Source organism: Epinephelus fuscoguttatus, linkage group LG10, assembly GCF_011397635.1.
Source record: "Epinephelus fuscoguttatus linkage group LG10, E.fuscoguttatus.final_Chr_v1".
NCBI classification, from domain to species: domain Eukaryota; kingdom Metazoa; phylum Chordata; class Actinopteri; order Perciformes; family Serranidae; genus Epinephelus; species Epinephelus fuscoguttatus.
This window is the reverse complement of record NC_064761.1, coordinates 18,951,468-18,972,225: the sequence shown is the minus strand read 5'-3', so window position 1 is coordinate 18,972,225 and position 20,758 is coordinate 18,951,468. Positions and strand designations below refer to the sequence as shown.

The 20,758-nt window shown below is 41.6% G+C and overlaps 1 protein-coding gene across 3 annotated transcripts; it reads left to right on the top strand.

Moving 5' to 3' along the window:
* The first annotated feature begins 2,828 nt into the window (after positions 1-2,828).
* On the top strand, positions 2,829-20,754 carry LOC125895465 (regulator of nonsense transcripts 1-like). Of its 3 annotated transcripts, none has more exons than XM_049587326.1 (24): positions 2,829-3,236; positions 3,641-3,783; positions 5,232-5,321; positions 5,881-6,048; positions 7,566-7,746; positions 7,923-8,084; positions 8,449-8,533; positions 8,812-8,910; positions 9,431-9,539; positions 9,813-9,972; positions 10,268-10,386; positions 10,529-10,693; positions 11,130-11,244; positions 11,619-11,762; positions 13,753-13,966; positions 14,088-14,205; positions 14,484-14,640; positions 14,846-14,988; positions 15,401-15,575; positions 16,295-16,376; positions 16,521-16,685; positions 16,981-17,201; positions 17,445-17,567; positions 17,886-20,754. In XM_049587326.1, exons 1-23 carry the CDS (start codon positions 3,066-3,068, stop codon positions 17,562-17,564), a joined length of 3,306 nt encoding a protein of 1,101 aa, XP_049443283.1. In that variant the 5' UTR covers positions 2,829-3,065; the 3' UTR covers positions 17,565-17,567; positions 17,886-20,754. The 3 variants fall into 3 exon arrangements, with proteins under 3 accessions (XP_049443283.1, XP_049443281.1, XP_049443284.1); XM_049587324.1 differs by having other exon boundaries at positions 8,449-8,536; XM_049587327.1 differs by having other exon boundaries at positions 8,449-8,575.
* Positions 20,755-20,758: the final 4 nt, after the last annotated feature.

The window sequence follows — 20,758 nt, the reverse complement described above, 5'->3', positions numbered from 1 at the left end:
CTCATTTTTTTATTTCAACTTCAGCATTCTATACAAGCAAAGCAGTTTTTACATAGCTCACATAGTACTTTGATCATTGTACAAAGTTTTCAGCTGCAGTAATATCTATCCAGGTTAAAGACAAGTATGGTGAAGTGTTCAAGTACGGTAAAATGTACCTGAGATTCAAACTTGCAAGGAGAAAGAAAGGAAATGAGATGCCAATAATAATATGATTACGAACGTACCTGTTTGACTACATGTACACTCATTAGTAAAAAAAGAAGAAAAAGGAGAAAAAAATGTAAATATAGAGTAAACTTAGAAATACAGAAGTAGGAAGGGAATAGACAAACTCATTACAGGACTCCACCTCTGTATACATCTTGGTCTTTGCAGCCTTGATGCATATGTGATTCCATCTCCTACAGTTCTCATATTTTGTAATCCAGATGTTGTACATTGGATATTCAGGATTCAAATATCTAATTGTGATACGTTTAATCGCAGCCCCCAAGAGGATCTGTAATAGGTAGACTTTCTCTCAAACCCTTAAGGGATTGCTCCAAGGAGAATCACCCGTGGATCTTTGGGAATGTTTTGATGGAACACTGCTCCCTGGGTGGTTTACACTCTTTTCAACACTTCTTTTGCCAATTGAGATTTGTTACAGTGTTAGCAATTAACACTCAGAATTGGGAGATTTTAGCATGAACGCTATTTTAAAGTTAAGTGTACGCATTTTGTGAGATTACTAGAGTAATAAATAATGGCTGGATCAACCTGCCGCAGGGTCCAGGGGTAAAAGCAACATTTTTTCTTGGTTGATTATCAGCCTTGTGATGAATGCATATTGACATCATGGTTAGATTAACTTCAGTGTGGGTATCTCCCAGTGCTGGAAGTAATACTCAGATCTTCTACTCAAGTAAAAGTAGCAATACCACTGTGTAGAAATACAAGTAAAAGTCCTGCATTCAGTGAGGGGCCCATTTCAGAATAATATATAACTGTGTTGTAATGATGCAGTAAAGGTCCAGTGTGTATGTGTGTATAATGTTCAACTATGTTTTCATTAGCTGATGGCAAAATTCTTTCCTCCTTACCGTGAAGTAGTGAAAAACAGATGAAGATGAATCACCTGAAATTAGGAATTGTTGTGTGTTTGTTTCCTTAGGGTAAGCAGTTTATATATACAGTTCATATGTAGCATGTCCTCTTTCACTGAGTCCACAGTGTTGTTTCTACAGTAGCCCACTGTGGAAAAATCAAACACTGTAAACTTAAATGTAGTGGTGAAAAAATAGGCTACAATGTTTGCCTCCAAAATGTAGTGGAGTAGAGTTATAAAGGAACATAACATAAAAATACTCATGTAAAGTACAAGTACATCAAAATTGTACTTAGTAGGCAAGAGTAAAATGTTCTTAATTTTGATATTATTCTCCTGAGACCCTGTGTCTTCATATGAGGACTCACATTTTGGGTTTTACTGCACCTTATACTTCATTCTGCTTAACTTAGACCAGTTGTCCTTGTTCATGGATGCTCTTATGTGTCATCTAGTGCACAAGAGCATGATACACTTATAGATGGAAAACAAGCCGTCTCTGCCAAGTCAGTCTGCAGCCGATCCTGACACAAAAGTGGACAAGGTCCAGAATCTGATCACGTTATATTTGAAACCTGTTTATTTATGATTAATAACGTTTGTAGTTTGATATGGCAACAAATTTGACCCATTTTAGCAAAGTAACAAGCTAAGACGTTGTTAATTTGGAAGTACTCGTTTGAAGACATTGGGACTTCATTATCATCACGTTAGAGGACATAGGGACATTATTATCGTCTCATTTTAGGACATTGGGACTTTATTGTTGTCTAATTTGAGGACACTGTGACTTTATTATCATCATGTTTGAGGGCATTGTGACATAGTCTCATTTGAGGACACTGAGACTTTATTATTGTCTCATCTGAGGACAATGAGACATTATTGTAGTCTCATTTGAGGACATTTGGACTTTATTATTGTAACGTTTGAGGACATTGGGACTTTATTGTCATCTCGTTTGTGAACATTGGGACTGTTTTATTGTCTCATCTGAGGGCACTGGGACATTATTATTGTCTCGTTTGAGAACACTGGGACTTCATTATTATCACATGTGAGGACATTGGGATGTAGTCTCGTTTATGGACATTGGGACTTTTTTTTATTGTCTCATCTAAGGACATTGGGACTATTATTGTCACGTTTGAGGACATCAGGGCAGTCTCCTTTGAGGACATTGGGACTTTATTGTCGTCACATTTGAGGACATTGGGATGTTATTATTGTCACATTTGAGGACATTGATAGTCTTGTTTGAGGATACTGGGATTTTATTGTCATTGTTTGTCAACATTGGGATGGACTGTTTTATTGTCTCATCTGAGGACATTGGGACTTTATTATAGTCACACTTGACGACATTGGGACTTTATTGTCATCTCATTTGAGGACACTGGGACTTTATTACTGTCATGTTTGAGGACATCAGGGCGTAGTCTCTTTTGAGGACATTGGGACTTTATTATCATCACACTTGAGGACATTAGGAGCCTTTTATTGTCTCATTTGAGGACACTGAGACTTTATAATTGTTGACAGTGTTTAGTTTTTTATACTTATCGGGTCCTACTGATCTCAAATATCTAGGAGAAATAGAAAATCCATACCAAACAAAAGTTCAGGCCTCTATGGGTTATACTTGTAATTCCCGAGTTGTCCTGCAGGGGTCCACTGTTCTGTTTTGATACCCGGAAATAAGATCAGAGTGAGCGCTCTGTCTCGGTTGATGATCGGTCTCCACAGCCGACAGTGTGAACGTCACACGTTGAGCGGCGCAGGGGAGTTCGTCACCGTCGCTGTTGGACCTGCTGGAGCTTTCGAGGTTCTGATCGGTACCATTTTTGTTTGGGTTCGAATCCAGACCCCGAGCCTCGGCCTCTGAACCAGTTTTCGATAAACAAATATCGTGAGGATTTTGTTCATCTTCAGACGAACACCGGAAGCCGCTCAGCGAAGCGAAAGTTGAGTCGAGATGAGTGTGGAGGCGTACGGGCCGAGCTCCCAGACCCTCACCTTCCTAGACACCGAGGAAGCGGAGTTGCTCGGAGCGGACACCCAGGGCTCCGAGTACGACTTCACCGACTTCACCCTTCCCAGCCAGACGCAAACTCAAGGCCAGACTCAGAGCCAGCTGGACAGTCAGGTCTGGGGCTTTCATTTTAACCAGAAGCCACAATAGAGCGCGGTTTACTGACGTTAGCGGCAGTTAGCTAGGTTAGCTCACACAGCGCTGCATGCTAGCCCGCTATTATTGGATCCAGCGTTAACTAGCTTCATGTTAGCTAGCCGTTGCCGTTAGCTCGCTGCTAGCTAGCACATTACCTAAACTCCTAAAGTAACATTATGTGTCTTGACATGTTTGTTTTGAACTGTTTGCAGCAAACCAGATACACAGCGGTAACTTTAATGACCAAAAATAAGAGTTAAGAGCACTGACATTCAGTCATCAACTTCAAATTACCTGCCTTTTTCGCGCAGCGTCTCCTAGCCGCTAGCTGCTAATCGTTAGCATTCAGTTTGTTTGGTAAAGCTTGTGTTGTGCTACAGGTTAATGGTCCTGATGAGGGTCTTCACAACGGTGGAGTGGATGACTCCGTGGCCAAAGCCAGCCAGCTGTTGGCCGAGCTCAACTTTGAGGAGGATGAAGAAGACACGTATTACACCAAAGACCTGCCTGTGCACGCATGCAGGTACGCTGACATGAGCCACATCATGACAGGATGTCAGATTACTGTAGATCACTGAGGAAGTGATTACAGTCTATCAGCGTTGTTTGTTTACTTGATGCTTACCCAGTACTGTATTTATAGTATTTACTGTAGTGTAGTTTTCCGGGATCTTACACACCACCCGCAGAGCTTACAAAACTCACCACAGTTCATTAAATTCATTACAACTTTTCTGATAAGCTGTCAGAGTTTACAAATGTTACCCATATAAGACTTACAGATAACACAAGCCAGACACTGGTACACTGGTAACACACCAGCCAGCTGCAGTGACAGGTTTCAGATCATTATTGCAGGTCCAATATTGACTCTCTTTCCATGATTAATGGTCCTGTATGCACACCATTTATCTTACTAAAGATAAAGTAAAATGCATTTAGAAAATTGTTTTAGTTTAAGAAGCTATTGAGAAATCTGCAGTGTAAGGTGTTACCTTAGAAAAGGAGGGGAAATATTATTATTGTAGTTGAAATGTGATTGACTCCCAGCTTTGGGACAGTTTGTCTGAATTGATTTCTTTAACAGTTCTGGGTTAGGAGTGTTTGCTATTAATTTTGAATGTAATACACATCCATTTTAATTTTAAAGTGGAACACCACTTTAAACAATAACAATAACCACAATAATTTCAATATGTTATTTCGATGGTCTAGGAAGGTTCAGTATTTGTGAATGTGAGGGACTCTCTCTCAAAGCCAGAAACCACAGAAAAAAGTCTCAAACTTGTGATGTTGTCAAGCATAAAATCTGGAGCTGCTCCATAAACAATGAATGGGAGCTTGATTTTGTGGCCTGTGGAATGTTTGTTTTCTTTATTCTATTGTTGTGCTTTTAGTTCTGAGACAGAAAAATAACCCATATATTCTGGGTGTTTTCAGTATCATCTAGAACGTCTTTCCCAATTCATTGTCAGTGGAGCAGCTCTGGACTTTATACCCTGTGACATCACAAATTTGAGTTTCAGCACTCTTGTTTTTGGATTTGGGGGAGAGTCGTTTATGTTTACTAATATTTTTGGACCGTCTTAGACCATAGGAATAACATGTATGAATTAGAAAAGTTGTTAAAACTGAGTTGAAAACTTCAGTTTAAGTTTTTGACAAACACTTTTCGGAGTTCAACTGGAGTGTGTAAGCGTCCTGTATATATTGAGAGGGCATGAAACCAAAAAATGCAAGCAAAAACATGTTTACTGTTAAATTATCTAAAAACACGTTACATGTCAGATACAACATGCTAACCCCTCTGACACTTGATATTATGTGTGCACTTCCTCTGTAATTCAGCCTGCTGTCATTATGGCACGGCCTTGCTTTTGGGTCGAGCGAGGTCCTGCACTCATGTAGTATCTTGACTTCATAACTACTGCAGTAATTCAGATGCTGTCTTGATGCAATATTGTCTTTCAGCTACTGTGGTATCCATGATCCAGCGTGTGTTGTGTACTGTAATACAAGCAAGAAGTGGTTCTGTAATGGACGTGGAAACACATCTGGCAGGTGTGTAGTCTACTCATCTTTTCCTTTATTGCCCCACATATAAGCACCAGAATGAAAAAGCCACAGAGGTAGACCAAACATGTTAACATCCCATTTAAATTTGACACAATAATCAAAATAATACACACTGCATTGAATGTGAGTTATTCTACTATTAAGTTTTTAAATTATGACTGTCATTTAACACAGTTTTCACAATCAGCCAGACTCTTTCACACATACAGTGGTGTTTGTGTGTAAAGAGAGATCTGTATGATGTAGTTTCTTCAGAGCTCGTCATTGCTGTCACATTGGTAGGAAACGGTGTGGGTCTAAGTTTACGCCCCTTCAGCTGTGTGACATCAACAAGCGACAGTTTAGGGAATAAACCACCGGACCCATTTTATGATGTGTTTTGAAACTGAGAAGTCGTCTGTTTTATCTGTCCTGTTTTTGTACTTAGGTTAAGTATGTGTTGTTCTGCAAACTATCAATAGATTTTTGCAGCATTGCAACCAGGAGATAAAAGTGTTATCTTATTGTTTTCTCAGTCGTTTGACTCTCGCTCTCTGACTTCCAGTCACATCGTGAACCACTTGGTGAGAGCCAAATGCAAAGAGGTGACGCTGCATAAAGACGGGCCACTTGGAGAGACGGTGCTGGAGTGTTACAACTGCGGCTGCCGCAACGTCTTCCTCTTGGGTTTCATCCCTGCCAAGGCTGATTCCGTAGTGGTGCTACTTTGCAGGTAACTCAGGGTGTCCGCGGGGTCTTAAAAAGTATTAAAAGTTGATGAATCAAATGTTGGAAAATTAAGGCCCTTAAAAAGTATTAAAAAGTCTTAATCGCGATTTTATGAAGTATTAAATTTTCTTGGCATTCAAACTTTGACAAAAAGTATCCATGAATGTATAATTTATTTTCCTCCTTGCGACTATTACAAACAACAATGTGTAGTTAGGCACACTCAGACTGCCACTCGGGGCCGTGTGCGTACCTGTGTGACATCACGAGACGGCGCACGTCCAGGCCCCAAACAGAGGAGCAAAAGACAATAAAAAATCCTCCTCATCTTATCTGAGTTCTGTTGTATGTTTGTGCTCCATATATTTAATTGCAAACTACAACTGATTAGTAAGTTAAAGATGCGTTGCTACTAAAGACAGCTTTAAGTGGCGATGAGGTCTTAAGGTTTTTTTGGAAGGTCTTAAAAAAGTCTTAAAAAGGTATTGAAATTAACCTCAGGATTCCTGCATATACTCTGTACTACCGGTGGGGTGGCTGCCTTGTACGAAGGCAGACTGTCCAGTAACCAGTGCCCACAAATCTCATGTGTTCTGTCAAGAGGTGTCCCTTGGGGACAGCATTGTCAGTAAGTGACAAGCATTATATGATACTCTGGAGGAACTCACAGCTAGCAATGCAAATTCTTGCTTTGAAACAGGAAGTTTGTTGTGAGGTTTATTCAGGTTTCAGCCCTTACGACCTTATGAGTTGTCATGTACCCTGTGGCTAAGGAAACAGGTGCAGAGTCTCTTAAGTGCTTCAGTAGTCAGCCAGATGTGAAAAAAGCCAGCTGATAAAACTTAATAGCAAAAAATTCCCTCATCAGTGATAAAATGAACATAAACAAATATTGTGCTTAACCATTAGCGATAGCCCTGCTCCAGAAGAGTTACAGGTTACATTATCTAAATTACAATGAGATGAAACATCACAGATTAACAAAAATATAATTAAAAAGATGAATGGGATAGTGTGATTTCAATATGATGAAATACAAAAGCCCAAGAGAAGAGGATCTCATAAATTTGGTTATCAAATAGGATAAAAATCTGTACTGAGCAGGACATTTTACTCCCTGGTGTACAAACTGTGTAATGGGGACACTGTTTCTAATAACCTCAAACATATCTTTGACATCTTGCTTGTGCTGATTAATATCACATTTATTTAACCACATGTTAGATTTCCTCAAAATGGGACTTGACTGGCAGACATACGTGAGTAATCGGCTATTAAGTCTGCAGCTGTTGCTTGGCGAACTCTATGCTGATGTCCACAGACCTTTTTATGTAGTGCTTCCTGCCCCGTGGCAGTTAATCTAACACTTTCTGTGGGCTCATATGGCAAGAAGTACTGAAATGAACTTAAGACAGGTGGACAAACTGCATTTTTTTTTACATTTTCTGCAAAAGTTAAATACTGTAAAAACCTACAAATAAGCTAAGTTTGTGTTTGTATGAACCTTTAATCTCCACGCAGACAGCCCTGTGCCAGCCAGAGTAGCCTGAAGGACATCAACTGGGACAGCTCACAGTGGCAACCACTGATCCAGGACCGCTGCTTTCTGTCCTGGCTGGTGAAGATCCCATCGGAGCAGGAGCAGCTTCGGGCCCGTCAGATCACCGCTCAGCAGATCAACAAGTTGGAGGAGCTCTGGAAGGTATACAGCTTACAGGCTGGGAGGCTTTCCTCCAGTGTTACAGTTTCAGAGCAATGTTTTGACCAGACCGTTGTAAACTTTTAAGTGGTAAGCACAGGCTGAAGTTTTGTAAGTGACAGCTGCAGTTTGTCTGATGTACTTTGAATTGACAGTTTCTTGGCTCTGTCTCCTCTCAGGACAACCCCACTGCCACCTTGGAAGACCTGGAGAAACCTGGAGTGGACGAGGAGCCCCAGCACGTGCTGCTGCGCTATGAGGACGCTTACCAGTACCAAAACATCTTTGGCCCTTTGGTCAAACTGGAGGCGGACTACGACAAAAAGCTTAAGGAGTCCCAGGTATCTGAACTTCACCTCTAAGTAGCGAACTAACTCAGAGAACAGTGTTTTTCTTCCTTAAATGTCCATGGTTGTAAACATTTAGGGCAGTTTTATCTGACATGAAAACTTGTTTAGTAACCCATTACATAGTTTCAAATGTACATTGAAGATATTATTCTTGTGCTGTGATCACAGTAAATGTCTATAAAGAGAAGCAGTGTGAATCCAGACCACACTGAGACTTATTTTTCAGTGTGAGGCATCCTGCTTAAGCTCTGTTTTGTCTGTAGGGTAACAGAAATAATGCCACAGCGATGTGACCTTTGACCTTGTTATTACTTGTTGATTTTTTATTTATGCATTTTTTGTTTTCCTTTTGCAGACCCAAGACAATATTACAGTCAGGTGGGACCTGGGGCTGAATAAAAAGCGGATTGCCTATTTCACACTGCCCAAGACGGATTCAGGTGGTAATTCTCTGAGCTTGACATCCTCCCTGTGGTTCTGTGGTACAGATAGAGCCCCTCCCCATCCCCCTTCAGTCCTGAGAATTGCACGCAACCTCCCCCAACCCTGCATCTTTTGGTGGCATGTGTGCTTGGTTTTATTTCTGTACTGTGTTCTGTAGTGGGTTTTTGTGCTTGCACGGTACTGTATCATTTAAACGTAGCCCATCTTTTTAGTTTATTAGTTGGTTATTTTGGGCATAGATAGTGTCTAACTGGTGTTTTTGTATCAATCCCAGATATGCGGCTGATGCAAGGTGATGAGATCTGTTTGCGGTACAAGGGAGACCTGGCCCCGCTGTGGAAAGGCATCGGCCATGTCATCAAAGTCCCTGACAGTATCCTGTACACTGTTAGCAGTTGCATACATATCAGCCATTGCATTACAGCGTCTTTACGTCTGGCTCATTACATGGACACTTTATTTTAATGGAGGATGGATCTGGTTTGTTTCATTTAACAACCATACTTGCGACCTGCTTGAGCTAGTTCTAAGCAGCTTAGCATTGTGCATCAAAATATAACGTTACATGTCTACACTGTCTAAACCAGTTTAGAAGGCCAGTAAGCTCTGTCATGTATCTTTGTGGCCAGTTGTTACAAACGTCACAGGCCTTTTTTTCCTCATAATCATGGCCCAGTGACAGTCATTGAGTAATATGATGTATTTTGGTTCATATTTGGATTATAAAAACAATACAGGTATAATTAGAAAGATAAGAATCTCCGCTCTCCTACAGTGTCTAATCATGGCCAGGATAGGGGATGGTGTTCCTCCTCAAATCCCCACTGGTCGTTAGTATAAAACTTAACTAGTGTAGACAGCCTGTTTATTTCCTTAACAGCCCGTGTTTAAAGACTATGGGGATGAAATTGCCATCGAGTTGAGGAGCAGTGTTGGAGCGCCTGTGGAAATCCCCCACAACTTCCAGGTGGACTTTGTGTGGAAGTCCACGTCGTTTGACAGGTAGGCTGGAACTTTATATCCTCAAATCCCTAATGTACTCGAAAACATTTAAATTTACTACTCTCAATTCACAGTATGACTCCACATTGTATGTTATTTTTTCTTTTTCCTGTACCTTAAAGAGTGCACAGAAATAAATTGTTTGCATTTTTACAGGAGGTAGTTTTGTCTATCATTTGTAAAGATGTCAGCCCAAATTCACCTACTTGGAAAGGTCAGAGGTTCAGTGATGATACAAACAAGTGATAATGACTCACATTTGTGTTGCTGCAGGATGCAGAGCGCCCTGAAGACGTTTGCGGTGGACGAGACTTCCGTGTCTGGCTACATTTACCATAAACTGCTGGGCCACGAGGTGGAGGATGTCACCATCAAGTGCCAGCTGCCAAAGCGCTTCACTGCCCAGGGCCTGCCTGACCTCAATCACTCACAGGTCACTTCCCACGAAACGCCTGTTATCCCTGTTATTTCTTTGTGACATGACAGCAGGAAAAAGTACGAGTCGAGTTGTCTTGTTTACTGTGATTTATCACGTACAGCAGTGTCGATAGAGGTCACCTAGATTGAATAGTTTTGAAAAGCAAGGGAAGCGTCTGACTTAGTAGGGCAAACCTTTATTTAAGTGGGCAAAACATGTTATTTGGTTTGGTTTAAGTGAGGGATTTGGATCTCACATCATCATTATTGCATTTTTTTTTTTTTTTTTTTTTTTTAACTGGTGTGTTCAGGTGTATGCTGTGAAGACCGTGCTGCAGAGGCCCCTCAGTCTGATCCAGGGTCCTCCTGGCACTGGGAAGACTGTCACCTCTGCCACTATCGTCTACCACCTGTCCCGACAAGGCAATGGGTAAAATGCTAAGAGTTTAATAGTTTCATACATAAAGAATTCTGTAATGTTTTTCTTTTTGTTATTCCACCAGCTGTATTTCACAAAACTGTCCATGTCCTAACTGTCTACCTGGTGTGCGTATGTGTGTATGTGTTTGCAGACCAGTTCTGGTGTGTGCTCCCAGTAACATTGCCGTGGATCAGTTGACTGAGAAGATTGACAAGACTGGACTTAAGGTCGTCCGGCTGTGTGCCAAGAGCCGAGAGGCCATCGAGTCACCAGTGTCCTTCCTGGCTTTACACAACCAGATCAGCAACATGGACAGGTCAGTAGCACATAGGGAAATTGATTCTGGACATCTTTTTCGGTCGCTTTGACCTCAAAATGCACTCAGTTCTCTTTGTCATACTCACCTGGTCATTGACTGGGGTATTCCTCAACTGAGGAAATCAAGTCAATCAAATCAAGTCAGCCAATCAACCATCACAAGATGCTGACATTTCCCTGGTCCCTAGATCAGAAGTTGTCAAACTGTGAGGAAAAATGAAGCTCAAGTTGTAGTCTGCAGCTAATTAACTGACTTCATGACAGCATTATCCTTCCTGTTTACATCCCCCGAAGTTATGGGAACTGTAGTTCCAAAAGCGGCAAGGGCAGGGTTTTTTTTTAACACTCCTGCCCTAGATCACAGATTAGTTTAATAGTGTGTAATTCTAGTGTGTGTTCTCTGTAGTCACCTTGATGTGTCTTTGATTTCCTAGTATGCCGGAGCTTCAGAAGCTGCAGCAGCTGAAGGATGAGACGGGCGAGCTGTCGTCTGCTGATGAGAAACGCTACAGGGCTTTGAAACGCACAGCTGAGAGGGAGCTGCTCATGGTGAGGAGGAGCCTCAAAGCGTTGAACCAAAATAGCTCAAGGTTGAAACTCGGCTTACAAAGAGGCCCCCTACTGCTTTTCAGGCACTGCTAATGCAACAAGTAGTTTCTGCTGAGCAGTTACAAACTCATTTTGACTGTTCTTATTATTCTGTATAAGCAGGTGCTGTGACCTTCTCTGTTTAGGAAGCTTGTTGCTAATCTTGTTTTTGTTTTCTTTTGCTCTTGTTCTCATCCGTACAAAAAACACTACAGGCCTGCGTTAGTAATCTCAGTATAGAAACAATACTATCTGACGGGATTATAACTGTTCATCATTATCCTAGCCCCTGCCCTGTTTCAGGATTGTAAATGATCTTCCTCCTTGTTGCCCAGAATGCTGATGTTATCTGTTGTACCTGCGTCGGTGCTGGAGACCCTCGCCTGGCCAAGATGCAGTTCCGCTCCATCCTGATTGATGAGAGCACCCAGGCCACCGAGCCGGAGTGTATGGTGCCCGTGGTGCTTGGAGCCAAGCAGGTAAACGTCCACCCACACAGCTATAAAACAACTAATGGTGAACAACTAACTGGATAAACGTAGTAAAACAGTGTTGGCCAGCACTGCCTGTTCATGTTTTATTTATTATTATTTATTAATTCATTATTTTAACAACAACAGTGAATGAAAACTGAAAAGAGCACCACTGAAGCAGCAATAAACAATTGTGAATAAGAAAATAGGAATTGTCATAGGAACATCTGCAGCTGCTACTGCCGGCATTTTTCTGCTGGTCAGTCTAAAATATGCCAATTTAAAACACCAGTCAAAGTCCCGCTGCGCCGCATGATTGACATTGTGTAACATCAGCAGCGCGCGCACACACACACATGCGCAACTCACGGCTTGAGCGATGTGAGGAAGTGAAACATGGGCGGCTTCTCGCCTTAATCATTCACGCACACACATCCAAGAGAGAAGGAGAAAGTTGTTAATTGTCTGTGTTAAATTTAACTGCAGAGCTCTCACTGCTGAACTGTGCTGCTTGAAACTGACGAGGCACGTGTCCGCATGCTGAAGATGTGCATGTCCACGGTGCCGAAGAATGTGCACCTTTTTTCTAGTTGTTAAAATAAGAATGTCCATAACACTGCACTTTGTAGATGTGAAGACCTGTGTGAATTTTCCACAGGAGATTTTTTGTCCATTCAAGAAATTATCCACAAATGCTATACACCAAGAATTATTATTTTATTTAACTATGTTTTTATTTATGTATGCCTTTTTTACTTATTTATTCAAATACTGTACCTGAAGTTATATTTGAGCAAAAAGGAAACTGTTTCTCAACCTGTGTCACTGTTTTTGTTTGTTTGTTTGAGATGATTATTGAAAAGCTGGTTGTATCTTGGTTGAAATGCTCTAACAAAGGATAGTTAGAAGATATTGCAATATCTTGTGTGCTGTAAAGTGGTTTGAAAAAAATGAAATCAGAATCGGCCATCCAAGTGCTCTGCAAATCGGGATCGGCCCAAAAAATTATAATCGGTGCAAGTCATTATGTTAAATAAACAGGACGTCTGCATGTCCTTAAAAAGTCTTAACATGTTGTAAATTCCATTTTTATAAATTTTTGGCCTTAAATGTCATTGAATAGTCCTAAATCTGAATTTTTGGGGTCTTAATTGCCACAAATATTTTATCATATTTGGCTTATCCCTTTTTTTTTTTTAAATATCTTTTTTTCAAAATTAGTCAAGTTCTTCTGCGTGAAAGTCCAGATGTTGGCAAAATTTATATTAACTTAACTCCCTCTAATAACCATATTCCTACATAAAACCTACCTCTGCATGGGGCTAAATATATTCTACTTGACTTTAGAGCTGATAAATCAATTAGTTGTCAGCTATTAAATTAATCAACAACTAATTTGATGATCAGTTAATCGGTTTGAGTAATTATATAAGGGGGAAAAAAGTAAATATTTTCAGATTCCAGCTACATAAATATGAATATTCTCCAATTTCTTTACTTCCTAATGGCAGTAAACTGAATATCTTTAGGTTTTGGATGAAACAAGACATTTAAGGGTGCCATCTTTAGCTTTTGGAAACACTGATCAACATTTTTCACAGTTTTCTTAATACTTCTGACCACATGAGTAATTGATAAGTCAGAAAAATAACTGACATATTAATCGAAAATTAAAATAAGTAGATGCAGCCCTACTTGCCTTTTGTACTTACCTGTAGTGTTTGAATAAGTAAAACAATGAGTTGTCCAAAAATTAGTCTTAAATTTGGTTTAAAATTCTCTTGGAAAAATTCTTAAAAATCACTGAATGTAAGTCTGATAACTGTAGACACTTGAGTAAATTATATGGCTAACATTATGAATTAAATATGTTGGGTTAAGCAAAATGATTTGTCCTGAATATCCAGAACAAGAGCTTCCTTCATTGCTGTTATATATATGTTATATTATATTAACCCAATTGTCACACTTGTGTGGCTCATCTTCCTCCTCCCAGCTCATTCTGGTGGGTGATCACTGCCAGCTGGGGCCTGTGGTGATGTGTAAGAAAGCAGCCAAAGCAGGTCTGTCCCAGTCCCTGTTTGAACGCTTGGTGGTTCTGGGGATCCGGCCAATCCGCCTGCAGGTCCAGTACCGCATGCACCCGGCTCTCAGTGCCTTCCCCTCCAACATCTTCTATGAGGGCTCCCTGCAGAATGGCGTCACTGCAGGTTTGTCAAGATTCAGCTGTTCATTATCTGGTTTGATGGAGGGGCAAATTAATTGTGACTGTAGCACATAAAAATATCTACAAACTCTAAAAATGTAATGAAATCTTCATGTTCTCCTCAGCTGACCGCATCAAGAAGGGCTTTGACTTCCAGTGGCCGCAGCCGGACAAGCCTATGTTCTTCTACGTGACTCAGGGTCAGGAGGAGATTGCCAGCTCTGGGACCTCCTACCTTAACAGGTGACATTATTAAAGAGGTTGGAAAAGGGCGTGCTGAAACCACACAGTAGGGGGAGCTCTCCTTACAGCCTTCACATCAAAACCAGTATGGCAGGCTGTAATAGTTGCAAACCTTAATGGTGGGAGAGCCCTCTCCTGTCAGTCATGAACAGGATTGTGAGGCTCCATAGACATAATTTGCATTTTTAAGCCATCATTAGCCTACTATCATTAAACTTCAAGTGTAATTTTCTAAGGACTGAGCAATACAGTATTTAACTGACACTGATGTTTTCAAGGACGGAGGCTGCCAACGTAGAGAAGATCACCACCAGGCTGCTGAAGGCTGGAGCCAAACCTGACCAGATCGGCATCATCACCCCATACGAGGGTCAGCGCTCCTACCTGGTCCAGTACATGCAGTTCAGCGGCTCCCTGCACACCAAACTCTATCAGGTACCACACACGGCTGAGACACAGTCCCGATTGGATGCATTTTAACTTCATCCTTTGTAATTACCTGAGCTGAAACTTCTTTTAAATTTGACTTGATTGTAAATTTTGTTTAGTGAGATCACTCTGCGGTGCTGGACAAAATCTCTTCCTCTGTTTGTACTGTGCAGTCTTCCTCTCATCCTCCTCTTGTCCTGTCCTATTATAGCAAGTGGAAATTGCCAGTGTGGACGCCTTCCAGGGCAGAGAGAAGGACTTCATCATCCTGTCTTGTGTCCGTGCCAATGAGCACCAGGGCATCGGTTTCCTGAATGACCCACGTCGTCTAAACGTGGCGCTGACCAGAGCCAAGTAAGAAGCTTCACAGTGGATAATCATGGCACAGCACACAGACAGCTTGTTAGTTTATGATGAGCTATTTAGATTTGCCTGTAGAAGTTGATTAGGAATTGTGCAAATCAGATACTATTGACAGCTACACTTCATCTTGTGAAGTTTTTAGGGTGACTTGTTGCAACATGAACACACATTGCATCTACTCTGTTACAGTCTTGACAATTTAAATAAGACATGCCCACTATTCATTGTATGTAGCTGTGTGTATTGTAGGAATTATCAGACCACTGGAATTTTACACACAAAACCTTATGCGAGAATAATTTAAAAGATGTTATTTTCGCTAAAGATACTACATAAAGTGCGGTTCAGTACAAGATTTCGTCCCCGTCCCTGAGCAGTCGTCTTGTGTGTGTTGTGAATGAAGGTATGGTGTGATCATTGTGGGAAACCCCAAAGCCCTCTCCAAGCAGCCGCTGTGGAACAACCTGCTGAACAACTACAAGGAGCAGAAAGTCCTCGTGGAGGGACCGCTCAACAACCTGCGGGAGAGCCTCATGCAGTTCAGCAAGCCCCGCAAGCTGGTCAACACCATCAACCCTGTGAGTAGAATAAAACACTGTCTGAATCTGGCCATTTAACACAAATATTTGACAAATCTTTTTGTTCTCCTCCATATAAAGTTTAAAGTAATTCAGTGAGACAGCGGCATTCATGCAATATAGTAAACAAGGTAACTATTGCTAAAGACGGTTTGGAAATGTGTAGCAACATTTTTTGCTGACACTAGATATCAAACAAAAGCCAAAAAACCCCCAAAAGTCTCATATTAAGTGGCTGTGAGCTGTAAATTCACCACTTCTCAACAGAAGAGTGAAGATAATGTTATCTCAGAGCCTTAGAGTTCAAAGCCTCTGCCTCTCTAGGCCACTGCCTGCCTGTCTGCACCTCTCTGTATCAAAGAGAAGCGTGAAAATCATGAGCGCTCACTCTGAAGCAAAATCCGAGGACCAAAATGTCTCCAGAAGTACACTGTACAGCACACTGACTAGCAAAAACCCCCCAACTGCTCGACTTGCAGCTATCTCAGCGGACTGAGGGGTCTCCAACTGGTGATTTGAATCTCTGACTTTCAGGGAGCAGGCCTGTTTATCATATAACATAACAAACCATTTGAAGACACTTAGCGGGGGTCAGGAAAATTAGAACATTTTGTGTTACATGGACTTTTTTTTTTTTTATTAGTGAAAATTATTGATATTTGCATCTCTAAATCTGTGAATTATCCAACTTGACAAAATGGCGATTGTCTTTTTCCCAGGGAGGACGTTTTATGAGCACTGCGATGTACGATGCCCGTGAAGCCCTCATCCCCGGCTCCGCCTATGATCGCAGCAATGCTGGTATTTATTTTATGGTTTGACTCAAGATAATAACTTTTTTTTATCAACAGGCTGCATCGCAGTCCCACAAAACCAGGTTTGCCTGGTCTTGTTTTCTTCATTTACAAAAACAACATGAGTCTCATTCTGCGTACTTTCTTTCAGCCGGACGTCCGTCCAACATGTACTTTCAAACTCACGACCAGATCGGGATGATTGGGGCAGGCCCTGGTCACATGGCCGCCATGAATCTTCCCATACCCTTCAACCTGGTGATGCCACCAATGCCTCCGCCCAGTTACCTGGGTCAGACCAATGGCCCGGCTGCAGGTACAATACAACACTGAGATAGTCCACTGAACATTACATAAACTGGAAATGAACAAACTTTGGTCAAACTGGTCCGACTACAGTCTGGACTAGTTACTTCCTCACGTAATGTTTCGTGCTATGAGCTCGACTATCACGCCCTGTCTTTATTGGCCACCAACAATAATTCTCTGTAAATCCCAAACTTCATTTAGTGATTCTTCTCCCATATAGTGTAAATAAATTATGATCTCGGTACGACGGGTGGTTATGGTGATCGTTTTGAATCTAATCCTGATCTCCTTTTTCCATCAAGGTCGTGGAGCTATGAAGGGTAAGCCTGGACGTGGCGGGCGGCAGAGGGTCCGTGGGTCGGCACACCAGGGTGCCAGTCAGGGTAACGGACCAAACAGCCAGGCCAGCCAGGACGGGGCCTCCCAGCCCTTCTCCCAGGGGCCGCTGACGCAGGGCTACATCTCCATGAGCCAGCCCTCTCAGATGAGCCAGCCTGGCCTCTCCCAGCCAGAGCTGTCTCAGGTAACACAACACGTTCACTTAGTGAATGAAGCGTTATCGTATAAGATATGTTCATGATAATTAATTTTCAAATTTCTATTTTGAATATCTAAAATCCCTTTTCATTTTATGATTTATAATTTTTTCATAGATTAATTAATGTAAGGTTGGAATGATATAATAGGTCTGCATTAAAGAGATTACACTCAGTGATGAAGACCAAAAATGTATTTACAATGATGTTTCTGTCCTCCTGTTCTCCAGGACAGCTACCTGGGTGATGAGTTCAAGTCCCAAATCGATGTGGCTTTGTCCCAGGACTCGACTTACCAGGGTGAACGTGCATACCAGCATGGTGGGGTGACTGGACTGTCACAGTATTAGAGTGTAAGTACATAAAACCTACTCACATTTTGTTGTACAGGCCTAACCTTATGAAAAATTCGTCCAGCCTTTTTAAGCTTTTGAGAATTCACACATTCTGAATTTCCTGCTCTTAGATGGATAGACGCTAAATTGCCTTTTGATGATTTGGATCATGTGGGGATAGTTGGTGTCACTGTAGTGTGATGTATCCTACCTGCACTTTGTGACGTCCATCTGTCCTGCAACCAATGTGAAACCCAATCTTTGATGAATGTCATTGTGACTTTGTGACATTTGAAACTTTAGCAACTGTTTATGAGCTTGTTTTGTGTCTTGCAGGTCACTTGAAGAAGGGAGCTAGGCTTGAGCTGAGCTTAGTTCATCAGCTTTTTAATCTGGGAAATAATAAAAACATAAAATGGATACCTGTTTTCCTCTGCTACAACCGAAGCACCACCGAGTGAAAGCGACGGGATAGCGAAACCAAACCAATGACCAGCGAGAGAAATAAGAGGGTAGAAGAAGAAGAGAGCACGAACAGACGGGCAGGGAGATGGCAAGAGAGGCCGAGTGAACAAGCGAGAGGCAGGGACCGATGCCCGTGCACAGTGAAGGAGGGAAGTCGAGAAGATGGCAGCGTGTGGTAGAGCTGCTGAGGGAAACGAAAGGGGAGATCTCAACGGTCTCTAATGGGAATCCAAATGAGGCGCTCAACTCCCAACAAAATAATCCAGCCTGCCCCCTCAACCCACAGCCTCCAGGAGAGGAAGGAACACTCAGAGCCTTCCAACTGAATTTGAAGAACTAGTTCTCCAAACTTGCAGGGGGGCATGAATACAGAAAGCCATCAAACAGGAAACTCAAACTCCCCATGCTAAAATGACGGTTGGTTTCTCAACCTGGATCTCTTCAATTTGGTTTATCATGGGAGGAGAGCGGCACCAACGATCATGTAGTGGGCCCATAAACCTCAGCAGCCTCTGAAGGAAGCAGCAGTCGACACACCCTCTCGGAGAGGAAATAAAAACACGGTTTCTGTGCTTGAGTCTGAGATTAAAGAGCCTTGAATTGAAATACCGTTCATTTGCCTTGAGAACCACTGGCTCATTCACGAGGTCTTTAACAGGGTGGTTTCGACCACACGTCAGTGGTGGAGTGGCACGGGGATTTCAGACTGTTTTTTCAAGACATGACGCGCGAATCCCACTGATATCGCGACCATCATGGGACAGTTTTTTCTTCTCTGAAGTACCTTTCTTATCACAGAGCACAAAATTGCAAAAAAGTCATTTGAAACTATCAAACACGACCAGCATTGAACTTTCAACTCAATGTCATTTGATGTTTCAACAAAGGCTTTTCCTTATTTTATTCTTTTTGAAAGCAGGGGTTGTTGATGTCCTGCTGTGCTTCATGACCAGATGTCTTTTTGACAACACTCTGTATACGCTTAGATTGGCAAATGCTTGAATGCTTTGCATTGATTGAGTCCTCAGGGGATTGTGGACTGTACACACTCATCACACAAATCCCTGCTGGAGGTGAAAGAAACCAAACAGGAGGGAGTCGGGGGGGAGAAGGATGATAGTAGTCGAGGCTTACAGGCGGTCGTGGCAATCAATCCACCACAGGTAAGGAGTAGAAAAGGAAGGTGGCTGAGGAGAATACGAGAGTTTCCACATCTGGAAAATGAGTTCAGGTAATCACTGGGGTTAAACATGTCGAGGAAAATGTTGCTTTAGGACTGTCCCAAAAGATGACCACACATTAGATGTAGTCGCAAAACCCAGTGTCATTTCACACAGCGTTTTGAGTTTGTGAATTGTATTCAGGACAAGCAATATAGCCAGGCTGACGGCCATATTGCCCAGCCACGAAAAACTAAAGATAATCAGGGGTTGAATAATTAAGAAATATGTGTAGAATCTTAGCATAACCCTATAATTTATAAATCACCACAATCTGAAAGAGCTTTGGTTCCTGTGTGGATGAATATATTTTGAAACTTTACTAAACCCCAGTTACACACAGTGGAAACGCCATCAGTACCGATTAGACGATGGCAAGGAGACAAAGAAAAGTGAACGAGAAACCTGAATCAGTGCCTATAACCAATCACCTTCAAATAAACAGCTGCAGCACAAGCATGAATGTAGTTAAAAATCAAACTACCAGCATTTAAAAAACCTTCCAGACACCAGAGGGCTCAAGAAACTCACAGAAAAGGACTTGTTGTATTTTATTTTTTTAATAATAAAATCAGGCCAGGTAAACACAAGGTCAGTGAGTTTAGCAGCTGGGTCGTTTCTCAAAAGGACGGGCGGATGAAAAAGCCACCTTCCTTCTCTGTGGAGTTAAACAAAATGAAGACTGGTAGAATTTCTTTTCCCTTCTGTGGACTTTTGATTTGTGCAAAGCTGTTTTGCCTGCATTATGTATTCCTTGTAGAGTTCCTCTTGAGATTTATGTGGATCCTTAAACCCTCTTCCTGGAGAACTGTGTGAAACCTGAACCTTGAGTTGATCCAAACTTTGCTTTTGTCGGAGGATTCGCTGCTTTGTGTGTCACGTTTTGTTCAGTTGGGTGTTATTTAGCCATTTTGTGTAGTTTTACTAAAAAAAATAAATAAATCCATTTTTGTAGCAACTTGCTGACAACAGGAATGAGGCGGACACCGTTTTCCTTCATTAATTTTGTATCTGTTCCTCAAACTGTCTGAGGGATTGTAGTTTTTTAACTCTTCCAGGAAAGATGCTTTCTGAACACAGTAAGAATGTATTCCACTGTTTCTTCTCACCTGCTTCTTATTTCAGCAGACATGTGACAATCATGTTGCAAGTAGACGTCACCATGTTTAATTGACTTAGAAGTAGTTCTGTTTTGTTGGATGAATTAGTTTCCCATATCAACCCGTTCCACCGAACTCCTAACATGTTATAGCTTTAAAAACCCGCTGCCGTAATATTATTGCTTTGATGTTTTTTTCCATCTTCTGAGCCACAATGAATTGCAACATGTGCAGTGAAGAAGTGATTCAGTTGTAAATTAGTTGTTGAAACATTTGCATCGAAACCCTTGATTCTCTACGTCAACAGAGATTGAGAGCTCAATGTGATGTAAATACCTATTTGAAATGTCTTTGCAGTGAAGTTTCATCACAACATGGTGGTTCCTTGTTAAACTGAATCAATAAAGGCTGTCAATTTGAGACG

Coding starts and splice junctions, on each gene's coding strand:
- LOC125895465 (XM_049587327.1), top strand. CDS start 3,066: ATGAGTGTGGAGGCGTACGGGCCGAGCTCCCAGACCCTCACCTTCCTA. Junction 9,973..10,267: donor CTGACCTCAATCACTCACAG/GTCACTTCCCAC, acceptor TGGTGTGTTCAG/GTGTATGCTGTGAAGACCGT. Junction 10,387..10,528: donor CTGTCCCGACAAGGCAATGG/GTAAAATGCTAA, acceptor ATGTGTTTGCAG/ACCAGTTCTGGTGTGTGCTC.